This window comes from Amblyomma mixtum, chromosome 8 (genome assembly GCF_055824585.1).
Source record: "Amblyomma mixtum isolate Tamu chromosome 8, ASM5582458v1, whole genome shotgun sequence".
NCBI lineage: Eukaryota > Metazoa > Arthropoda > Arachnida > Ixodida > Ixodidae > Amblyomma > Amblyomma mixtum.
The window spans coordinates 138,438,869-138,464,044 of NC_143019.1; the positions used below are offsets into that span (position 1 = coordinate 138,438,869).

Genomic DNA, 25,176 nt, shown 5'->3' on the forward strand with positions numbered 1-25,176 from the left:
TTTGCTGACGGACGCTCGCTCAGGCGGTAACATACTGAAAAATGGGGAAAATTAGGAAGAGGCGATTCCAGTGCAATATCTCTTGCAGAGCAGTGAAATAAACCTGCGTGGCTGGATTCGTTAAAGGGTCCCACCGAGGGGTGGTTGAGGTTGGCTCTAAAATACTTGCAATATATGTAGAGTACAGGCCACCGAGCGTTCATGCCGCGTACAAGATCTCAAAGGCGAGCCAATAGTTTGCAATATAATTTTAAGAACTCGCGCTTCCGCGCTTCGCGGCGACCAGCGGTGGCAAGCTTCCGCCCGAATCCGTGCATTGCATCATGTAGCGCTCTTTACATCAGCAGCAGACTGCCATTATATTGGTTCGCCGCGCCAGGGCTTCGCCCCCTGGGGAATTGTGTGAGGCGTCCGGTGAGCCAATGACATGAAGTCTCCGGAGATAAGGCCGCCGCAGATGAAGCAGGACAGGGAGGTATGGGAGAGGCCTTAGTCCTGCGGTGGACGGCGTTATAGATGACGACGACGTCCCGTATTAAGGCGAAAGCCTATAGTGCCTCATACTGTCGTTAGCAGACGCTGTCGGCAGCCGTGTCGACAGACGCGTCGGCAGATTTGTCCGCCTTTCGGCGTCACTGCTTAAAAAGAAACTGCGCCGAGGGTGGGAATCGAACCAGAGCCTGTGGCATTTGAAGCGGAGACGCTACCACTCCGTCACGAAGGCTCTTTTTTTTTTGTCTTTATTGCCTGTTTTGACAGATTACAACAGATCATAAACAGATGTTCTGCGCTGCACACTCAAACAACAAGAACGGACATGTGTTTCACTCGTGTGAGAAAATCAAAACTTTCTCAGGGAACACAACTCTCCCATCAACTCGATAACTTCATCTCCAAAACATAGCTCCTTGTACACTTCACGTAGCTTAAATATGCTTTCTTTGAAGTAATCGCGGACAGAACGCGCATCTTCATCACAGTGTCGTACAGCCATCCTGCTTCGCCAAATACTGTGCAGGCCAAGCAGGAAAATTACATCATATTTATAAAGATCCGGCTCTATGTCCAGGAATCGTATCCCATACGGCGTTAGGGGTAAGTCTTTCTTTATTGTACGCTGGAGCACGTCCCAAAAGAGCAGCGCATCCCAGCAATCAATAAAAACGTGTTCTATTGACTCTGGTTTACGACACAACAAGCAGTCAGCACCCCATGGTAGAAACAATCCCTTTTCCTCCATCCATGTTTTAACCGGCAACGTCCCAGTGTGTAACTTGAAGAAGAACGTCTTCACACCCGCTGGCACCAACATTTTTCGTACTCTTTTTAAAACATTTCCTGCTTGGCCTCCACTATACATAGATCGATAGATTGGCTCCGGGAAGACAGAGTCGAGCAAATCTTTTAACAATTTCTTACGCGTGACATTAAAAAGATATTCCAAACTGAAGCGCGCATTCAGAAACCGGAAAGCAAAGACCACTTCTTTCAAAAACCTACTTGCACTGTATCTCATCCCGTCCACACTGGAAATAACATAGTTTGGCAAAGCCGAAGAAAGCCTCACTTGAATAAATGTCCGCAGGAAAGGGTCGCGTTGATCTCGAAGAAACAGAAATCTTGACACCACCTGCCTCAGGTACAAGTGTGGCAAGGAAAGACCCCCTTTTCTCAAACGCAGAAATAAATTATCACGTTTAGTCCTCTCCCATGAGGACTGCCAAACAAAAACTGCGAAGAGACGATGAAACTTTTGAATGCTAAGTCGAGAGCATGAAAGGACCTGCAACAAATAGCACACTTTTGAAACCAGATATACATTGCATATGTTTGCGCGCGTGAATACAGACAGTTCCTTCCCCGACCATTTCTGTGCACGCGTGGAGAGTTCTTGAATTTTCTCCTTCCAAAAGTCATCGTTATCTCGATACTTGTCAAGAGGTACACCTAGGTATTTGGAAGGAACATGTGACCATTTTACACTTGCATGAAACAAAGGCGCTGATGCCCAATTCCCATGCCAAAGGCCCGCACACTTGTCCAGGTTAACAACGCTATTGGTTACATCACAAAATCTACGAACAACCGACATCGCATGTTCTATGCTGCTGTGGTCACTACAGAAAACTGCCACATCATCGGCATAAGCCAATACTTTAATTTCACATGCTTCCAGTTCGAAACCACGAATACAGCTGGTATTTATTACATTTCGGCAAAGTGGCTCCAGGTACAGAGCGAAAAGTAGCGGTGACATTGGGCAGCCTTGCCGCACGGATGCTCTAACGGCAATTCTGTCTGTGAGCTCTCGGTTAACAACCAGATTCGTGGTACAGTTGCTATAGGCCATTTTAACCCCTTTTAAAATAACTTCTCCAACGCAGACATGTTCAAGGATTTTAAAAAGAATGTCATGACATACACGGTCAAATGCCTTCTCTAAATCAATTTGCAACATTGCGACTCGCCTAAAGTCAGCGTCACAGCATTCCAGTATACTCCGAGTGACATGAACATTCGTGAAGATGGTCCGCCCTTGAATTCCACACGTCTGGTGGGGGCCAACCAAGATGTCCATAACTGATTGTAAACGTTTGGCTAATACTTTCATGAAAATTTTATAATCAACATTAGTAAGCGTTATCGGCCGATAACCTGTAACTTGCTTAAGCTGAGCAGGATTGTCAGTTTTCGGTATAAGTACTGTATGTGCACGAGAAAACGACGGTGGTAAAATACCAGTTCTAAATGACTCTTCATAAACGCGTTGCAAAATGAGAGCAGTTTCACTTTTGAACGCCTTATAAAATTCTGCTGTTATCCCGTCAGTACCTGGCGATTTCCCCAAGTGAAGCTCATCAATAGCGCATTCCAATTCCGCTGTTGATAAGTCGGCAGACAGGATGTCAGTGTCTTCACTGGTCAGTCGGGGTAATAGACTTAAAAATTCATCCTGAAAGGCCTGTACATCTGCCGATTTGGAAGCGAACAAATCACGGTAATGCTCACTGAAAGCCTCCCTTATCGCCTTGGGATTGTCTGTCAGAATGCCTTTGTTTTCAATTTCTACGATATCTTTTCTTCTAGCGTATCTTTTTTCTGTCGTCAAATTTCGCCTACTGGGCATATCATCTGCCAGCAAGCGATCTGCTCGTGCACGAATTGCAGCTCCCTGAAACAATGTCGCATCGATAACCTCAAGCTTTGCTTTAACTTCGTTGATAAGGTCACTGTATAGTCCCGGAGCTCTATTTTCCTCTGTAATTAATTCTTTCAACATCTGTTTTAGGTTCTTCTGTTTCGCTTTCTCAGCGTGCTTGATTTCTACGGACCTTTCAATAGCCCTCATTTTGACATCAATTTTGAATTCCTCCCACTTTTCTGCCCAATTTTTTCCATAATTCAACTGAACTTCTTCTAACACGTTCTTTGTTTCTAAAACAAACAAATCGTCCTTTAGTAACTTTGCATTCAGTTTCCACAAGTCCCAGCTGAATTTCGCTTGAGGTGTCACATTCCTGCCAATGGTGAATATGACACAACAGTGATCGCTAAACGTAACCGGTTCGACGATGTAGTTATCGCAAATAGCCGCCAGCTCAAGGGAAACGTAAGCTCTATCTAGCCTAGCATGACTACACCCTTGAAAATGTGTATAATGACGCCTCATTCCGCCCTTTGCAAACTGGGCTACGTCTTGAAGTGAATACTTTTCAATGTTTTCTTTCAAGAAAACAGCACTTTCGCTTTCGGTGACTGTTGAGCCTGATCGGTCATCTGCACTGAGAACACAATTGAAATCCCCTAAAAGAATGACAAGTCTATTGCATTCCAGATACGCACATAGTTCCTGGAAAAACAAAAGTCGTTCACGGGGTTTCGTAGGAGCATACACACAGATAACTCTCAAATATTCCTCCCCGTACAACCGATCACAGAGCACAAACCTTCCCCTCGTGCAATACACCACTGCTTGTTCCTCGATATTAAGACTGTTCTTAATTAACAGAACACAGCCCGCTGATGTCCCCACTGCATGACTAGCACGCACGTTATATCGCGGCTTGAACTGCGCAACCATAGCGTCTGTCGCGCTCGCACTCTCTACCTTTGTTTCTTGTACTGCAAGAATGTCCAGGTCTTTCTCATAGAGCAGGCGCCTTAGCTGACATTGTTTACGTCTAGCTGCTAGTCCACGCACGTTTAACGTGCCGCATTTTAAATTTGACGGAAGACAAGCCATGCTGAAATCCTGAGCACAAAAAGGTACAAGTCCCTTACCAGGCGTACGCCTTACCCTCCGAGAAGGGGCGATTAATCAGCGCTCCTTGCGCTGCGCACGGGAGACGCGGACGATGAACGACACTCAGGCACATACTTCCCCTTGGCCCCGGTGGGTCTGAGCCACTGGCGCTCAAGGCGTTGCGACCTGACCTCGGTGGAAGGTTGTGAAGGGGACGGCAACACCGTCTTGGCACGCTTAGCCGGACCGAAGGTGTCATGTGATGCCCTTTCATCCTCGACTGGCTCCGCTTCGGCGTTCATGGCAGACGCCTGGTCACTCATCGGCGGCGTTTCAGTCGCGTTGCTCAAAGCTCGTTGTTTGTTCGGCGTCTTGCTCGAAGTTTCCATGTTTCCGTTCGAGACGCTTCCCTGTTCCCCAGACGCACTCTTCTTTGGACGGTCATCAGGGGCCGCCGTTTCAGCTTCCTCAACGTCCATGATATCCTCTTTATCATCACAGTCCTCTGAGGCCGCCCCTATCACACTGGCGTACGTACGTATGCAGTCCTCACGGACATGACCAAAGGCTCGGCACTTAGTGCAGCGAGGCGTCTGGCAGTCGCGGCGGATATGCCCGCGTCTGCGACATCGGAGACAAACAGGCGCCCTACCGGGCACAACCACAAGGACGGAGCCCCCGTAGAATTTGAAAAGATGCGGTAGCTCCTCCGCCGTGACTCCCTCTTTAAGCACCATTTGAGCGACACGTGTTGTCGACTCCGCCGATTCAAATCCTGGAATACTCCATTCCTCATGCTGAATTTCCATCACTTCCCCAAACTCGCTCAGGGCCTTCCGTAGGGTCTCACTGGGTATGTGAAATGGCACCCAGTGAATCTTCACCTTGATCTCCTTTCGACAGGGATCAATAATGGCACAGTAACCACCTTTCACACTCAGGCCCCCGGCCGCAAGTACAGTGTCCTTCGCCTCCTGGGTGCGGAACCTCACGAGCCAGAGGTGGCTCATCTGGTAAGCGCCAATGCCGCTGACATCCCTAAGGACGCCGGCATCCCTAAGGACGCCGGCACGAAGGCTCGAGCATCAATAAAGGCACATCTAGTGAATGCATTGGTTTCATAAATAAAATAAAGTGAAGGAAAGGAAAAATAAGAAAATAAACACAAAATAAAAATAAGATATGACAATAAAAATAAGAGAGCAAAAAAAAACAAAATATGAAAAATATAAAAATAAATAGAAACAAACAGTGTGCCAGGAAACGCTTTCGCCTTGCAGCACTTCAGAGAGCCAAAGTGCCCCTGAATTTTTTTTATTATTTGGTGAGCAAAACAACGGTGAGCTAACAAGATGGTTTACCATACAATGGCTAGCTTAGCATGAATGTGGACAGTGTATACATGGGAGTGCAGCCTGCGCTGCTGTTACCGAGGGGTGCGATGTTGCCCGAGTTTAATCATGCACTCGATGAGTTTCCCGCTTTCGTGCCGCTCATAGGCTTCGTAATGTTTGTATTTTCATGCTTTTTGTTTAAAGCTGCCGGAATGCAACTCTTATTTGGCTGGCATGAAAAAGATGACCAGCAGGCCTCGCTCACCTGATCCATGGTGTTCGCCTCATAGATTCATCTTTGAGCACGGCTGAGAGCGGTGGCGATACCACGACTGTCGAGTGCACTTGCTGTTATTGCTGAAGCACAATCGTTTTGTGTTCGTGGGCAGGAGCTGACTCAGTGAACAATTTGAGTTCTGCGCTGGTATGATTGCATGTTCTCTACCATTATGCCTGCTGTCACAACCACCTAACACTATAATGTTGCTTGAACAAAGTTAAGAGCCACTGGCGGCCACCATGCGTCGTTGCCACATTCGTCGTCCGCTACATCTTCCTAGCACCGTGTGTCACTCATAGGCTAGGTCAAGGCAGTGTCAACCTTCTTGGACCACCGCCACCGTACGGGGCGGCTGTCCACACAACCTGCGACGGGTCGCCCGAGGAGGCGATGCCCTGCGTATAGAGAGATAGAAAAGAGAGGCGAGACCAGCCATAGATCCTACGTGACAAAATATTTATTTACAGAACCGCTCTTCCCGCGTGGGGGAGAGGAAAACAAAGCAACGGAGACACTCAAGCGGCCACACAAGGTGCACGGGTGAGACATACACCAAGATGGAAACAACAGACACAGTGCATAGATCTGTGTTTACAACGTCACTTGCATGGTTTCACTTCTTTTTTTTATGCATGTGTGTGTGTGGATGTATAACAAGCACTGACACCACAATGTGTTTTTTTTCTTCCTCTCATCGTCCCCGAAACCTGGCGGATGTGTGACAGAAGATCTGACAAGAGAGAGAAGACAAAACCAAAAAAGACGTGGGGACAGAGTTCAGTTCTCCTGCTGTCGCTTCGTCTACAGCCCATTTTGCCCAAAACACTTCCCCAACGAAAGCAGCGACAACCCCAACAACATACCCAGCGTCTCATAGTCACTCTTCTCTTCGCTTGCTGCCAGCTCTGCGCCATTCCCCGCAACATTTTTTTTTACACATTCGCACAAACACGTACACACATATACGCAAAGAAGGAATAGAAAACACGACACAGTCTTCGGCGAGCGGAAGCCAGGGAGGAGGCCCTTTTCTCGCCCCTGCTTTCCGCGTATGCAAAACAACAACAACAACAACAGAACAGGGAAATGTGCACACGTCACGGCTGCCTCCTCCTCTCCCCCAGAGTCTCCCGATTTGAGCAAAAAACGGCGCCCTGTGAACATGCGTGTACATTTATACGTGTGCAGAGTACCGAAGGGAAAGGCGGGAAAACGGAAAGCGAGCCGTCGCACTGCTACCCACCTATGTGTACGTAAGTATTTTATATATATATATATTATATATATTTATGGCGTGTATTTATAAAGTATGTACAGAAAAGCCACCCAGCGGTGCCTCTGACCGCTCCCACCAAGCCGCTACACTTTTATTATTTTTATTTTTTCCGAGAGTGAGGCACCTTCCACAGCATTCTCTCAGTGAAAGGGGGGGGGGCCCTCCGCTGAATAGCCAGAACAGGTTTTGCTGGCGTCTGGAACGTAGCGCGATGCTTGCCGGGCTATCACCGCCTGAAAAAAGACCGACTGAAAGGGCCTAAACAAAACCAACCAAATGGAATTCTGCTGGTTCCAAACGGTTTCCATTTGGTTTCCATTTATGTTTTGGCCCATTGCAAGTGGTCCTTTGTAGCTGGGCAGGATCACGCCACGCGACGTATGTCGCAGCGTTCCTTGAAACAAGCTGCACTTCGCCTGATTAGGCAACATCGCTTGCACCGATTTCGGTCCCTTGAACGGAGCTTCAAATACTATGCACATATTTGAATAGGTTTTAGGCGCAAAAATCAGACAGACACATGTGACGACAAGCATGTGACGACAAGCTTTATAAGTACGTTTCAGGCATGCAATAAAATCAGTTGGAAGTTAGCGCTTCGTCTGCCTGTTTTTTGCGCCTAAAACCTATTCAAATATGAACCAAAACCAACTAGCCCAGCAGCAAGTGCTCTTAAATACTATGCACTCGCTTGATGCACTCAGCATGCCGCAAAGCACCGACATCTTGGAGAGCGACGCGTTCGGACGTGGTTGAAGCCCGACGCTTTCCGCAGTGAGGGACCGACCTCGGTCGCAATAGCCACCAGATGGGATCAGTGGCTAGTCTGGAACCGCAGAGGACTCATCGGCCGCAGATGCAGTGTGTACGCTTGTGTGCGGTGCTCGTGTAACGGGGTGGCATGCCTCGTGAACGGCAACTGGGACAGGGAATGTTGTACTCTCCTCAACAGCTCCCGTGGACAGCGCATTCGCCCCACTTTGAGAGAGAGAGAGCAAGAGACATGTGCAGGGCAGACGTAGTCACAGAGCCCGCTTGCAGTGACCCGAGGCCTCTCCAATCGCCCTGCAGCATTCCAACAGTTTTACGCCAGGAACAAACCACTACACTGCGCTGCAAACGCCTTTAGTATGACGATGCATATGCAGGAACACAGGTTTCTTGCGTGTGGATACCTTCGGGCCTTAAATGTTTGACTCAAGTAAAACTAGCTGAAGGCTGCAGGTGTACGCCAATGGCGACGATGTGTTACGCATGACTGTTCGATGTGTGTTCCATTTTGAGACATTAATGGCTTTGTGGACATTTTTCAGCAGGAAATTTGGGTGTCACTGAATGAAGGAGCTTGCAAATGCAGCCCTGGCAGACGTGGAGAGAGCTCAACGCGCTGCTGCAATTATGAATAAACGACAGATAGGGTGGATCACAACTATGACTTGCACGTAGGATGCAGAATGAATGAGACCGAACGTCCGATGAGATGAGCAATGACTGCAACATGACCGAAGAAATGTGCTCCTCAAAAGGAAGATGGCAGAACCTGTCTTGAACGATCCAATTAAACGAAGCAGACAAAGCGAGCACAGGTCGAACACACCACGAGGCAGCCTTTTGAACATACCGTGAGAACAAGCAGTGTTGGGAGTACAGTTTTGGGTTCCTCGGGCCAAAACGATGCTTCATAACATGGGTGTACGACAAGCCAACGTACAAAGATTTACCGTAACGCAGCACGTCCAGCACTGATCCTAGAGCAGTGCCGTTCAAAACAGAGTGTGCTCTCACAAGCATTGCCACAATAAAGCCTACGGCAGGTGAACATCGCACCTACCAGTGGAGCACACTGCAAAACACATGGGGCACTTAAATGCCTTAAACGCTCCGTTCTGACGTGAGATCTCGAAACGGTGTCAGCGATCCTCTGTGTGATTTCAACAATTGCCATTAGGCTGGAAGGACACTGGCACTAAGAATCCTTGCAACACTCAAGGTGGACCACAGGACCCGGTGAAGATTCCAGCAGGTGTAATGCAACAGAGTTGTTGGCGGCAAGGGAATGAAAGAAGTTTGCGAGTCTCTCGCCTCTGCACGGGAAAGGATGACCGGGTGGCAATGTACTAAGCCAACTCCATTTTCCACAATGTTTCGGTGACCCCTGTGAACAGCTCACCCAAGTGAGGCCACTCCAAGAGCTCGTAGCACATAAACACATACATGGAAGACACGGCGAAGCAGTACACGCTGCACTAGAAATCAGTACGCAAACATCGCTCCAGCCTGTACATCACGTCTATCACACGGCCTAGTGAATGAACACACCTGGAATGAAACGCCTGCTGGTCACATAAGTCACAGATTTCTCGCAGCGCAAAATGATCGAGCGAGTCTTGCTGCTCTTGAAGCCTCGACGGCATTTTCGAAGTGAACCGAACTGTTTCACAAATGATTACGACGACGTTCCATGCACGTACAGCGTAAGCTGCCGTTATTTCCGCAGAGCATTGACACTCTTTGGCCAGCATACGGGTCTCGACCTCAACTGCGAACGTCACAAGTGAAACAGAACGCCATCTCCGATTCACTTAGTGCGCTGAAGACGCATGTTGCGCCTTCGGTCCACACTGTGCGGAGAACCATGCATACGAAGGCGCGCAAGTGGAACGGAGGAGAATAAAAAGGAAAACTCACGTAACTGCCTCAACACTGGAGATCTATAAAATAGTATACAGAGCGGAATGTCTTGCATGAAGGCGTCAAGTTTTCAGTTGTATGGTTCGTGCAAGATGGATAAACACTGCCTGCGATGCAGCAGGACGCCAAGAAATTGCAAGAAAACGGCAAGAAACTTGGGAAAAACAAACAGTTGGTTTTGAAAACAAAAGCTAGGCTTGCATGCCCATACCCTGCTTTTACGCTTGTCGGTTTCGGCATGGCAGGAACACACAGCGAGTGCCAGGCACGCTCGCATGTAAACAGGTCCCTACAGCCGGACGCAAGTCAAGAAAATAGCAGCTTTTCCCCGTGAAAGGATCCCCTTCCAGCCAATGGTGCCAGCAGATTTTCATTCACATGCTAGCGTACTAATGCAGGGAGTGGGAGACGAAAGGGGATAGTCCCCTCCCTGTACTGTCCCGCCACTCCCTGCATTGCCACACTACTCCCGCTAGCAGGTACATGAGAATTGGCCAGTGCCACTGGCAGGAAGGGGGTCCTTTGTCGGGGAAAAGCCACTGTTTTCTTGACTTGTAACCGACTCTAGATAAGCAGGAAACCCATTCGGCCAACTTTGGTGAAAACGGAGCCCACCAGGACTGCTCTGATGCCAAACTGTGCTCACGCTTGCCCTGCGGGATCGCTGCAGCAGTGCGAACACTGCTCATACCCCGCTTGAGAACACTCCACAAGTGCAGCGCCCAAACACAGCAGGCACCTTCAGACGCTGTGCCTCTTTTTCCACTGCCAACACTGCACTAATCAGCCGGTTGTAAAAACTGAACACGGAGAGTTTCGGCAACAAACAGCGCACTTGGACTAATCGTGCGGAGATGGATGTCCGATTATAGAGTGTCAGCGGATGGGCTTGAGTGTGTGTACAAAGCTTACTCGATTTGCTCCACAGGGCAAACCATATTGAAAAAAATAAGTAAAGGTAGCAGTGAAACAGAGAGGAACTACTACTGACGACATATTCAACATTAAGCGCTACCAAGTCTGCTTGGAATGACAGAAATGAGCAGCCAGTTGAGTAAAGCATTGATAAATATGAGTTAAACAGTACTGGCAAGTTATACAGAGGTGACCTTTTTCTTGACATAACAAGTCTATACAATTTATCAAGGAATTTTCTTAGCTCCCCTCAAGAACTTGGATTGATTGAAGTATGGCTTACACTTGCAACACAGCATACACAGTAGAATTTGGAGGAAAAGAACATCCAAGAGATCATGCATGTACTTCAGCGGAATTCCGAAAGCGTCAAGCAAAGAAGGAGTACTTGTTAGTGGTGTGCCAGCGTTGTCAGTCACAATGGATACGACAGCACAAATTATGCTAAACAACAGGAAACAAGTGGATGGGACTAGTGCTGACTCAAAACTAGAAATTTCACTAAAGGAAGAAAGTGCGGCAAGTACAAGATCATAAAAGAAGGAACTACAGCAAAAGGACAGGTCATATTGAGGTACACGTGTTCAGCAGGATTTGATGACAACATTTAAAAAAAAAGCCTATACAGGTAATCTAATCACTTGAAATAAATCAAGCAAAAAAAACCCCACTTCTTGATGTGCTGAATCAAAAGACAATTTTGCTGTGAGCTGATGTGACCGACAGATGCCAAATGCATTTCTTTGTCGTAGCACCTTTATATCCAACATGTTCATCATCATCATCATCAGCCTGACTACACCCACTGCAGGGCAAAGGCCTCTCCCGTGTCTCTCCAAATAATCCTGTCCTTCCCCAGCCGCGGCCACCATATCCCCGCAAATTTCTTAATCTCATCTGCACACCTAATTTTCTGCCGCCCCCTGCTATGCTTGCCTTCTCTTGGAATCCACTCCGTTACCCTTAAGGACCAGCGGTTATCTTGCCTTCGCATTACATGCCCTGCCCAAGCCCACTTCTTCCTCTTGATTTCAACTAGGATGTCATTAACCCGCGTTTGTTCCCTCACCCACTCCGCCCTCTTCCGATCTCTTAACTTTACACCTATCATTTACACCCATCCAACATGTTGCGAAGTGTTTATTTCTTAATTCTGTGTGAGTTTTTGCAAGCACCCACATGACACACTTGAGTTCCTCTATTTGACTTATCTTATTGCTGCTGTTTCAGGTTTTATTTTCCTATACTCTCCTTGCACCTTCAACAGCTCTGTTCCTTCAATATAATTCCTATTTAGAAGTCAGCATTAGTCGTGCCCACTTCTTTTCCGCTGTTGCATCTTATCTGTGCTGCTATACCCAACATGAAGATGTACAACTCGTTCAATTTTCTCTATTGGTCGTTGGTTACCTCAGAGATATTGCTATTGCATGCTTTGCTGTTACATACGGAAAGCTGTTTCCATTTCTCTTCTCAGCAGCAGCACAAGGACGCTCCTGTGTGTACTGTACTTATATACAGTGGCACTTGGCATTGAAGAGACTTGGCTGGCAGTTCACACTTGTCCTGTTCAGGTTTTCGAGGTACTCTTTCTTGCAAAGGGCACTTATGATGCCTAGTTTATGCAAAATAACCCAGCAAGAACTTCGTATTAACACTATGACAGCAAGCACAGAGTCGTCGGTGCTACATTTGTGCGCTGGCCTTATTCAGTTCCTTTCCTCAACGTTGCAGTAACCCAAAAGCTCAAGTACTGACTAGCCCAATCCTTACTATTAAATCATATATATATAGAATAGACATACAAGGGTGTAAAAACCTGCAGCATATAGAACAAATAAAAGAGAAAAACAAGTGACAATAAGCAAAGCCTACTAAAAGTTGGAAACAGCACCACACAGGGCCACAATGTGAGCAACGGTGGAAAAAGCACCACCTCTTACATATGGCTAGCCCAAATATGCAGCCACCGGGACTGCGTTATACCCTTGGAAACGCTGAGCTCACAGCAATACTAGCAGCTATGAATACAACACCATCCTCACAAGCTGAAGATTTATAACAGCGTTCGACACGTTCCATTTGCAGCACTGGAAAGTATGCATTTTGGCAACATGACAACCAGTCCACTTTTTAATGAAAATAAGTTGTAGTTAATAGCAGCATAAAACATTTCCTATGAAGCTTCCGTTTCTTAGAAATTTCTTTCATCACATGCGATGAACCATTTTTAGCACTCAAAGCTTCAAAGAGCTATTGCACTGACATATACCCTGATAGCAACATGCCCTCAAGCTGACAATTATTTCCCCTAGGTAACAAAGTAGGCAAGAAATGCAACTTCACTACTGACAACAAAATCTGAGGAGCTGTTTACTTTAGTAGCGTCCCCCCAAAAGATTAACAAATAAAATGCATGTTTGAAGACGCAAGTAAAGTATCTTTTTTTTTATATTCTCAGACCAGCAACATTTATGCGCAAATCAAGTTTTACAAACTTATTTCGAAAAAGGGGCAGAAATTACACCCTGTGAGATGCTACCATGACAGGCTTCAACATGATGTGGCAGAGTTTTTCAAGAGATGAAACCCGCTGGCGTAACACGTACAATCACAGAGCACCACAGACACTTACTATACCCTGTAAGAAATAACAGTGGGTGTACATGCCAACTGAAGCCCTGTTTAGAAAAGTGGAGCACAAAAATTTCGCAAAGCAAACAGCATGGTTGATGATCTAAGAAGACACGCCTCCTCTCATCGTAGTGGACAAAACTGCTACTTCCCTTTTGCATGAACACCTAAGTGCTATTGAGAAGAAACAAGTGCGACACCCTGCAAAACAGGCACAATCCTTCACTTCCAATGCCCTCAGAGCATCAGCTACGCTTCATTTTACAGTTAGTACTAACTAACACCATGCTGCAAATACATCCGAAGCTGCAAGCAGTCCTGCTAATGCTGCATAATGCTGGAAAAAAAAATAAACACAGAAAATCCTAGCTCCTACACCTAAACATTCATCATAACAATGTCAACATGAGCCACACCCTGCTACGCTTGCCTTCTCTTGGAGTCCACTCCGTTACCCTTAAGGACCAGCGGTTATCTTGCCTTCGCATTACATGCCCTGCCCAAGCCCATTTCTTCCTCTTGACTTCAACTAAGATATCATTAACTCTCGTTTGTTCCCTCACCCACTCCGCCCTCTTCCGATCTCTTAACGTTACACCTAACATTTTTCTTTCCATAGCTCGCTGCGTTGTCCTTAAGCTGCACTTAAGCTGAAACAGAAACACAACAGTGAAAAGCTAGTAGACCAATCACTGTGCAAGCATTTTATGACAACCTGACACTACTTGAGCAAAAGTACTGTGGAAAAAAAGATCTAACTTTCATTGCTCTTAAGCAATCTCGCACTGTACCAAAAAATGCTTATTATTTGACCTTACTCTGCTACCTGGGTACCAATCATACCTATCTGCGAGAAACTCATTAGGCATTCAATAAAAACCCATTAAATTAAACCTCTAATAAGGGTGTAAAATTGCGATGCAGCATAATGCAGCATGCAAAAAAAAAGTGCTCGTTACATAGGCAACTAAAACAAATACTCTAGATACATTTCTTGACACTAATGCGCACAAAACAAAAATATATAAAATATATTATATAGGCGTTATACCAAAAGCATGTGATGCAAAACTATACTTGAGCAGCTAAAATAATGCATCGATATGGAAGGTTTCAACACCACAAAATGCAAGAACTGTAAATGTCTGACTGCCACCCACATATGTTTTTGATGGGCAGACTTTTAGATCCAGAATTTTTCGTGCATGATAGTGGACACAAATGAAAACCCCCTTTGGCAGGAAATCTGAACTGCTTGCAGCACTGTGGTGATTTCACGAGCAACGAGAGTGCAAAGGCAGCCAGGCAAGCCCCCTGCACTTGCAGCATCAAGTTTGAAAGCTTTTTAAAAACACAAAAATTTTGTTTTGCTGCTTGTATATGTTTGTTTTTTGCCTTGCTAATCTTCTATTTCATTACCATTATATAAATATTCCTTATATTAAATATTACCATTGTTATTACTGCTAATTGTACCTGTCTGTGATGCTCCTTGTTTTTTATTCAAGTTGGGATCCCGTGACAGTCACTTGACTTTGGGACCCTCGCCTGTGTACTAAATTTATGTAACCATTATGTACCCAATAAATTCTTATGTTCTTATCTTATAAGATAAACCTTAGACAAAGGGCTCCCAACGTTTCACAAAAAGCAAGCTAACAAGTTGGTTGGTTGGAAAAAATGGTTGTGGGCTGTGATATAAAAAGGAAACAAACCATGTACCACATATCATACGTCCCACGAATGTTCAACACACATGCTATCTAGCTATATATATATATATATATACTGATACCAGTGAACAGGGCATTCACGATCTGCCCATGTGCTGCATGGACTCTGCACTTGAAATGTCTCAAGCCCACACTACATCGATAACACATGGGGCTTCACCAAATTCAATGCTCAAATATATAACCCTTTACTTAAAGCCTAGCACAATGTCACAACACAGGAGCACTGCACTGAACTCAAAGACAATACTCGACAAGAGCTTCTTTTGCAAATCAGAACACACCAGCCACATCGACTCGACAGGGCAGTTTCCTTATAGCATTCCCAGTGATGTGTTCCATGCTGCAATGCAAAAGGGAGCACTTCAGCCAGAAAATTTGCAATGTAAAAGTCAATCCTCAAAAACACGTGCGCACAAGTTGTGTGTATTCACCAGCAATACATACGCAGGAATACATAGAGAAACAGAGGGTTTTAAACATAAACTTAATACAGTCGATTCTCGATGAGTTGAAGTCGAAAGAGACTGAAATTTTGTTAAATTAAGCTGCATCTCAATGAATGGGAGCCTCATTAATACACTTGATGGCAACGGGCGAACAGACTTGCCTTGAATAACCTAGAAGTTAGAATTATTAAGATTCCATCATGCAACAATACTGCGATACCTTGTTCATTTGGCACTTTCCAGAACAGTGGCATGGGCCACAGTTATGCTCAAGAATGCCATCTTGAGATTTTCAAGAAGATAAAGTCACATTTGAAAATACAAGACACAGCTCCCAAATGTAAGTAAGCCAAAGACAACAAAAAAGTGCCGAAACATTGCAAGCAATCCTGACATGTTCTTTTTTCCATAAACCTTAGAATGTTATAAAACCTTGGTAAGCAGTCATGCTATAATGGAATTTAAAAATGTAAAGTAGACATTAAAAACACAAAATTTCTGATATCAGTGGTTCACTGAGAAACCAATTAACTACACAAATGTGGTACTTTTATGCACAGCGTACAGGACAAAACTTTGAATTTGTGTTTTAGTGAAAGCAACATATTTTACATTTTTACATTGTGCTCAGCAGCAATTTCTTTAATTAAACAAATAATACGTAGCTGCTGCCACTAAAAGCTTTTGCACAAATCTGAGCAATAACTGTTGCACTCAAGAGAGAGACTTAATTTAAAACGTTCACTGCATCATGGGTCATGTAATGTATTCATCATGTGCAGCAATGAATGCCGAGTCGCGCAATGAATCCCTGTGTCAGCTCTGATTTATCAAACAGCCTGCGAAAAGCACATTTGGCGTGTCGCTGTTGCCATCGATTGGCGGTTCCAAGAAGTTTGCATCACGGTGGCTCCCTATGCATTGCATTGGCTTCCTTTGCATTGACGCTGTACACCCACGCCAAGCAGAAATTAGGGCTCCAGGAATCGCCGCCACACTGAACATTAGTTAAGGGGGGACGAGGGTCTTAAAACTAACTTTTTATTTATGGCTAGAATCTCATGGAATTTTGCACACAGATGCGTTTGTCTCTTCTGATTCCAAATAAGTAGTGATAATTGAGCTGGTGGTCTTAAATCTTACAGTCTAGAATGTAATTAGGTAATTTCTTACCCAGCTTGAATGAACTTTCTAATTGCATTTTGTTGCTTTTATTTGCATGAATTGATAGCCAGGGAGTTCCCATACCCGATGACGGTGTTACTTTTTCTCTAAAGGCATGTCATTCTGATATATTGTGTTGAGAGTAAAAGGTCACAGTATTTGACACTGCAACTCGTTAAGCAAATTGTAAATCGCTATTTATACATGGCCTGAACATAAAAAGCAAGAATGTAATCGGGTATGGGAATTTGCTGGACATAAATTCATGTAATTAAAAGCAAGAAATTGCAAGGACAAAGTTCATTAAAGCTGCATAAGAAATTACCTAATGACACTCTAGAACTCAAGATAACTTTTGATCTAGGACTCCCAGCTCAATTATGACTACATTTTTGAAATCAGAAGAGAAAAGCACATCTGTGTGCAAAATTCCATGAGACTCTAGCCACAAATAAAAAGGACAGTTTTAAGACCCTCGTCCCCCCTTAATGGGCCACAAAACTCATTTTTCTGCTTCGGCTTTTCGTTTTCCATTCAGTGCAGCCAAAAAGTGAAGAACTGATCAAAAATCTTGACTTCACAACCTAGCAGCTCCACAGTGAAAATGAGTCTGAAATTCCACCATTATGCTACATGTGGATGAATGAAGTGCACCAAGTTGACACCTTGCACTATTTTCTATCATTATCAACATCAATACCAAGGTAATGCTACTGCAGGACACAGTCTGCTTACTCTAAGCTCCATGTAGAATCCTTATTTATACACGGAAGCTTTGTAAAGTACTGCAGTGTAGTGAAAAGAAAATTTGCCCACCTAAACGTTTAATGACATTGAATGTTCACAGTGATCTTTTTTGCAAGGCTTGCAGTGTCAAAATATGTTGGAGCATTCTCAACAGCACTTCTGTATGCAGGCAGTGTTTGACAATGCAACTAGTGATACCCCTGTTTTGCCAAATGAAACAAGAACACTAGTGCATTTCAGTACATTATATAAAGGATAGAAACACAAATCCACCACCTGATGCTCGAGCCAATGCTTCTCCAATACTGTAACAACGCAGGCAAGGTCTGGTTCACAGAACCTTGCACCCTGTAATGCCCAGGCATTGAGCATGTTGGATAAAGTAACTTTTGTTTGCTCAGTGCAAAAATGTAAAATCTGGGAAATTTATCAAGAAAACAATGCTGGTCAGCAACGGAATTTTGCCTAATGGGCCTAATAATGCTTTTGCATCTTAGAACATATTTAAGTTCCGCTAGTTCTGATGACTTCAAAACGTTTAAAAGTGACAGAATTGCAAGCAAATACACAGAAGCTAGACTGAATTAAGACCAAATTTCAAAACTGCTTCATCACCTGCCGCTGCAGCATTATGACAATAGAAATCTTTGATTGTTTTGATGTTAAAGTAAGCTTTTTCAAGAATTTTTCCTTCAGCAGGCCCTCCTGCATCTCTGGCAGCTCGCACATACGACGTTTTCTTTACAAAATGTTTCAAAAGACCATTTCTTCAAGCACGTCAGCAATTCACACACTTCTGGGTGCAGAAATGCAAATTATTCAGATTTTTGCACTCTGTACCGCAGCAGACATGCTACGCATTACAGGACTACGATGTGTTAACTAACGATGCCTACAGCTGCAGATGAGACCAGCTCACAAATGCATGCTAGGCTTTATCCCTTGTAATGCCATGCAGGCAGTTACCACAGCCCTGCTCCTTCCAAAAATACCTGCTGGGGGGCCACAACAGCAACCATTTAGGACACAAGATGCTGCAGAACATAAAACATGCACAGCACCTTTTTAAACACACAAAGAAGAGGCAGCAATGTTCAATGAAGCAAAATTTGTTCCACGACATATTGCCGGATGCCATATCCTTCGGCATAGGGTCAACGCTTCAGAGGTGAAGCTAAGAAGAAGCCGCTCGAGGACACAGAACATCTTTGAACCAGAAAAAACAAACTGGAGAGACTTCTTAACCACATTCTCCAAGAAAATGCGACAGGCTGGCACACCCCCCAAAATTCTAAAGCGACACCAAAATTTAGGAAGTCTTTTCACCACAGAAAATGAATTAAGGTGGATTAGTGAGTGGATTAAGTGAATCAGTGGGAATCAGTGGATTATTAATGCAGGTTAATGTGCATTAGTGGGGATTAGTGGATGGATCAGTGGGTCGAATAAGTACATTCTCGTATGACAATCCAATGGAAGGTTCTTGAACATTCAGTCCTCAGATTCACAGAAGTGGTGATTCCGATGACATCACGACCCTCTAGACAAATTGGGGAGTTGTGTTACATAGAAGCAGGAAATTTCTAGGATGATGACAAGCTAAATGCCATCACATTATTAAAGGTTGAATTAAACCTCGGCAGTAAGTGGGAAAGCAGCGATGTCCACTGCCCAATGAACATTAAAACTACCACAGACGTCCGGCAGACGTCTAGAACGTCTTTAGGATGTCTAGGACATCCTGCGGAAGTCTTTAGGACATCTAGGACGTCCTGCAGACGTCTTTAGGACGTCTAAAAGACGTTCAAGGGAGTTTCAGTGTCTATTGGGTGGTAAGAAAGACCAAAGAAGAAACTTGGGAATTGTTTTCACAGCTTTGCCACAGTGTTTAAAGTGACGAAGAAAAGCTGCATTGTGCAGCCTCATGCTCAACCAAAGTGCATGGGGCTTGATGTGTACGCACGGGTGACGCGAACACCTGAGAGTTAGGCAACTGGTGCAACAAGAACTTGAACAGAACTAGTATTATTTCCACGACAATGTACAGAATGTGTGCACATTGTGAAGGCGGCTCTTGTAGTTCCTTTATCGTCAGTAGCTCTCCATTGTGTTTTGACACCATAAGTTATGAGCTCTCTTACAGGTGTCCAGATAACAAACAAGCTTTTACATGGAGGTGCGACTGTTAAGTATTGTGAAACGATAACCTCTTTGATTCGCACGCCCAAAATGAGGTAAATTCTGCGATGCAGTTCAGAGTTACACAATTTTTTGTAGCTAAGGTGGCTAGCAAAGCTGCACCCTCACTCCCCAGTACAACATCATCGCTTCGCAATATCTTGTATTCAACACAGCCAATGTTTCAGTTAACATAAACATGACAGTAAACGACGCAAAATAAAAACATCCATTGTGATTTATTCAACCAACCACAGTTATTGCACAGAAAGCTTGTGCACTTAAAATGAGCAAACGAGTGAGTAACTTGGCAATCAGCCTCACTGCTCGACCACTTGCAAATATTTACATGCGGTGTCAAAACATTTTTTTGTTCTGCCAGTACAGTATATGCAGAAAGCAACTGCGCTGCCAACAGCAACAATTAAAATTGTTCACGTGCCACATGTTCAGCTCTCACTGTCATAAACAAGTGCTGACAGCATCTTAAAAAGCTTTGATGAATATTTGGATGTACCCAAATGCAAGTTAGAAGAGCCAATGAAAGAGCAGTAAGAATAAATAAAAAAAATCAAGGTTGTGACTCACTAAAGACGCAAATGAAGGCTCTGGCACTTCACTGCACTAAACGCGGCATCCTCTGCCACGAATGCCTTGCTCAAAGTGGCTTGAGTGGAGACACAGTTTTGATGGCAGTCACCGACGGGACTTCTTGAGTGGTGTCACAATACATCACACTTAAACTACAAAGCACGACAAAATTCGGCACTCGCTTGAAAGGACCCCCGAAATGATTAGCTTTAATTGGTTGCCTTATTCAGTTGAAACAACTGATTGCTTGCAATTTCAATTCATTTCAACTATTCCAGGGTCCCTTCAAGCAGCTGTCTCAGCTCACATACAGATGCGTTTTGTTCGGTTAACAATGAGAGGGGGTGCATAACCTGCCACAACAGACATGCATAACGTTTGACCTACACGCACGTTAGTTGTCAGTAGTCTACTGTGCACTGACCTGTAGGCAGCTCTTGCCACAGCTCAGCACTTTCATCGGCAAGACCAGTGTGCATGCATGGCAGACAGGTAAGACAGAACGTGCTTAAAATATAGCTTTACAGCACACCGATACCTTGCAAAGAGCGGGGTGACGCCAAGGAATGTGAAGTGTGCTGCTGGATTTGCCTTGGCGAGAATGTAGTCCAAAACAAGGTGCATAATAGTGTGCAGTTAGACCCTCTTACAGTGTGTGTGATCAACAAACAGTAAACAGAACGCCTGGCTTGACATCAAGACTTTTCATACCACATGACCTTGACACGTTGAAATGCTTCGTTTAAATGCACTCTTCATTTTTACATACAATACAATACGTACCTAACAATAACTGTGGCAGCATAGCATGCATTCATCAGTAGCTGATTTTCACCGATAAGCCCACTCGCCACTGTGAGGCTTTCCAAACCAACTCTTAGTCAAACCCACCTCCTGCTACTTTTGCTGCCATGCGACAAGGACAAGTGTTTGCTGGAGTGTAAACTAGCAAAAAACACAATGCAATTAACACAAAACTACATGCCATTATTGCACAAACAAAACTTCTCCTCAAGATGACAGCTGTCCACAAAGTGAAAGCGCATCTTGCACCGTCAAGTAAGGTTCTTAGCAACTTAGGTCACAGGAATGCATAGAGATGCAAGTGAAAAACTCGCACATGAGGTTCAAAACTGAACTGTGGTGTGGCATGCCTGAAACGATAACAACAGATTTGAATGACAAGTGGTAGTGATGACAGACTGGAGGCCTAGTGGACTTCGGTAGGTGCCACACGGTGCAGTGAAACACAACCCTTCGCGTGCGTTGTGCACTTTTTCACAGGATAACAGTGACAACAATGAGAAGTGGGCAAATGTGTGGTGTGCAAAGTGAAGAACCTCAACAGCAGTGGTGCCCCTCTGCCAACATCTTCCTGCATGGCAGCAGCTAGAAGCCCTGAAGCTTCTTGTCCCAACTCATGCAGCAAGAAAAAAGCAAGGGGGCAGCAAAAAAAGTGACAACATCTAAGAAGTGGACGAGGACACATACTTCTCTGTGTCACCACCCTTCCTGTGTGCTGCAAGTTGCCACTCACCCTGCTGCATCTGCCACAGATGGCTGCCGCTTGTGCTTTGGCAAGAGGGTTAAATCCGATGACAATGAATTTATGCGCACTGAATGCCCTGCAGGCGACAGCAGCTGGCAAGGGCTACAGCTGCTCAGCTGCAAGAGGCAAGGGGTCATGCGCAAAGGACAATCCCAGCAGACATTACAACTCCCATGGACATCCTGCAAACGTTTCGGATGTCCGCTAGATGTCCAGCGGAGATACAGTGCCTACTGACAATGTAAGAACAGTGGAGATGTGCTGCACATAAGCCCAAAAAAGTGTCCTGGTGTTGCAAAACCATGATGGTCCCTTTTGCTTTCGTGGTAGCCATCATGGCAATGGAGCAGGAGCTACATGGGGCTGCAGTCACCCCTTCTTCATTCAGTTACTTTGGAGGACAACACGGGACATTCACGAGCAGTCAACACCAGGCATCCGAATCCCTCGTAGAAAAGGAATCGGAGAAGGAAGGCATTCACCTTGCAGGTATCAAAACTCTGATGGCTCATGCCAAGGCAACATGACACCAAGGAAAAGGCACACAATGTTATCGTCAAGATCCCACACACTCACTTCCCAGCCACACGTGATGGGGGACGAATAAATCTCCTGCGAGGATCCTACAATGCCAAACCAGCAAGGTGATAGTGACAACGGTGCAGTCACAGACTACTGTCAACCTCTGAAAGTGCACAGCTGGCTAGCACTGGGCCTAACACAATAAAGGTAGTTTTGTTGAGTGCAAGACATGCTATGGGGGCAGAACAGGTGGTGCTACATGGCACACAGGCCTGCAGCCTATGCCTCGTGACGAAGGAATTGGAAGACTGCCACCCCACGTAGCCAATGCTCCCGTCAATGCTGGTTTCTCTTGAAAAAGGAACTAACTTTGTTTAGAATCACCAGGGACACTTCTTCTGGGGCTTTTCTGCAATTCTCCACTGTTGTTTCTCAACGCAGGTGAATTACAGCTTGGGTGATCACCCTCCAGGTGTAGTAACAGCACCCTGTGCTGTGGCACCCAATATGCTGTGGCACTCACTGTGCTGTGGCACCCACTGCGCTGTGGCACCCACTGCGCTGTGGCACCCAATATGCACCCCCTGTGCTGCGGTACCCTGTGCCTAATCTCTGGTACATCGTAAGCAAACGGCGTGCCACTGGGACAGACAGCTAGGCCAGCTGGCCTTCTGCAGCTAGGACCCACAAACTCCAAAAGCAGCATTCGTTCACTCACTGGGTGTGCTTGCACGCTACGGGGACAAACGATGGAGTGATCGGGCGAGAGTGCCCACACGGAAGGCGTGTCTGTTGTCCTTGTTACACATATCACCCGGACAGCTGGGCCACCTCGCGAGATGTGGTGTGGTGGGACGACGTGAGAGGCTCTGGTGGAGAGGTGGTGGGGTTGAGGCACCGGTGCGGGGAGCACGCCTTCTTCGGGGAAGGCTAGAGTGCGGTGCTCTGGCGCCGCAGGTCACTGGGCTCCGCTGTGGCAGCAGCAAACAGGTTGGGGTTGTCACTCAGGGAGCTGTCCAGCTGGCTGCACTTGCGCTCGTACTCCTGGTTGTACTTCTCCAGGGCCTGCATGGATGGGGGGCGGTCAGCTCTCAGCCTCAGCAATATTTACAATCAGCAACACATCCCAAAGGACAGCAATGAGACAAGGAATGAGCTTTCTTTTATTGCATAATCAAGTCGTTTTACAGATGCGCACCTTAACGTTTCTCCGCAACCGAGATGTGGCGACTCTGACATGGCACAGAAGAGGCCCGCTGTAGAACACTACGTCACTGTTTCAATAACTGCTCTGCCCCATGTGTGTGATTCCATTCCCTCAAAAGCACAGCACCACATCTGCCAGTCAGTCTTGTACACGTCACAAAAAATTAGTGACTAATTAAAATTACAATTTCTCTATCTGAAATGTAATTGACTACAGTGGTCAATCACAGCCCCATAATAAAAGTAACTGAACAATTACAGAAAAGCAATCTATTCCTATTGCATTATTTGGTTTGGTTTGGTTTATGGGGTTTAACGTCCCAAAGCGACTCAGGCTATGAGAGACGCCGTAGTGAAGGGCTCCGGAAATTTCGACCAGCTGGGGTTCTAAGAAACGTGCACTGACATCGCACAGTATACGGGCCTCTAGAATTTCGCCTTCATCGAAATTCGGCTGCCGCAGTCAGGATTGAACCAGCGGCTTTTGGGTCAGCACTCAAGCACGTTAACCACTGAGCCACTGTGGAGGCTATGTATTATATTTCATCCAACTTCTATTGAAATACAGTCGAACCTCGTTATAACGAAGTAGCATCGGGACCGTAAATCAGTTCGTTATATCCGATATTCGTTGTAACAGTAGACATAAATATCGGCTCTGACAAATTCGTAATTTGGCTCGCGCAAATATTCTAGACACTAAAATGCATTATATACTTGGCTTTGAACCCACTACAAATGAGGTAATCCTTACCTGTCTCCTTGTGGCATTCAATCAAAATAGGCCGGAATATGGGAAGGTTGACACGACTGTTCTTACGTCGCCGCGCACGTGAAAGTGCATGGTGCGAAACGACTGCACCATGTGTCTGCGCACAGGCGACTTGGTGTAGAGAGAGGAACTCGAGTGAGACACAGCGGGAAGCATCGTGCCTGCATGCTCTGCCGAAGCGTGATTGGTGGCCCCGAGAGGGACCGTTGAAAAAAAAAAGCTGCCAAAGGAGCTTTGAGAAAAGAGGAGGAGGAGAGGCGGCGTTGGGCGAGGAGACGTATGCAACGCCAGCCCGGGATCAGTTATTTGAAGAAAGATGTTATCTTCGTCTGGTGGCTTTTCACAGCGCTGCACAGAATGAAGTTTTCTACATTGTCCATGCTCAAGAGGGCCTTTTCTACGTCAGCAGTTTTGGTCGTCGGGAGTTTTTCCAAATATCCTTTCAGCCTCCTGGCCATGTCCGCGGCATCCGCACTGCTCATCGTTGGTTCATCCCGTTCACTCTCACCTTCGCTATCGCTGCTGCTGTCATCCTCGGGCAACAAAACACGATCCACAATTTCTTTATCCGTCAGCTTGGGCGCCACGGCCCTCATCGGCCGAAACGAAATCGTCGAATTCGACGCCTGGGACTGCCAGCCGATCCCAAGTTCTGTCCAGCTCTGCCTGATCTTCGGGCTGCACTTCTTCTTCGTCGGCAGGCAGAACAAAACCGGCATCCGCGAAACAGTTCCTTATTGTCGACTGCCTCACCTCATTCCACGACCCGTACAACATTTCGAGTGTCGTCTTGATGTTTATTGTAGTCGATCTATGTCGATCGATGTCAAACACCAGTTGCGTCACCAAACGCTTCCTATAATTGCACTTAAGCGAACGAATAATGCCTTTG

At 45.7% G+C, this 25,176-nt stretch overlaps 2 protein-coding genes across 4 annotated transcripts in view; both read right to left on the reverse strand.

Moving 5' to 3' along the window:
• Window positions 1–726: 726 nt before the first annotated feature.
• LOC149334607 (uncharacterized) lies at window positions 727–6,163 on the reverse strand. Of its 2 annotated transcripts, none has more exons than XM_089555252.1 (2): window positions 4,282–6,163; window positions 727–1,783 (listed from the first exon to the last, which is right to left on the reverse strand). In XM_089555252.1, exon 1 carries the CDS (start codon window positions 5,251–5,253, stop codon window positions 4,315–4,317), a length of 939 nt encoding a protein of 312 aa, XP_089411378.1. In that variant the 5' UTR covers window positions 5,254–6,163; the 3' UTR covers window positions 727–1,783; window positions 4,282–4,314. The 2 variants fall into 2 exon arrangements, with proteins under 2 accessions (XP_089411378.1, XP_089411377.1); XM_089555251.1 differs by lacking the exon at window positions 727–1,783 and adding an exon at window positions 1,792–1,947.
• A 133-nt stretch (window positions 6,164–6,296) lies between these two features.
• Window positions 6,297–25,176, reverse strand: part of Plc21C (Phospholipase C at 21C) — a 276,056-nt gene continuing 257,176 nt past the window's right edge. For both annotated transcript variants that reach the window (XM_089555248.1, XM_089555250.1), the window contains one exon: window positions 6,297–23,371. In XM_089555248.1, coding sequence (XP_089411374.1) covers window positions 23,237–23,371 — 135 coding nt within the window. In that variant the 3' untranslated portion in view covers window positions 6,297–23,236. The remainder of the gene's footprint in view (window positions 23,372–25,176) is intronic.

Coding starts and splice junctions, on each gene's coding strand:
- LOC149334607 (XM_089555252.1), bottom strand. CDS start 5,253: ATGAGCCACCTCTGGCTCGTGAGGTTCCGCACCCAGGAGGCGAAGGAC.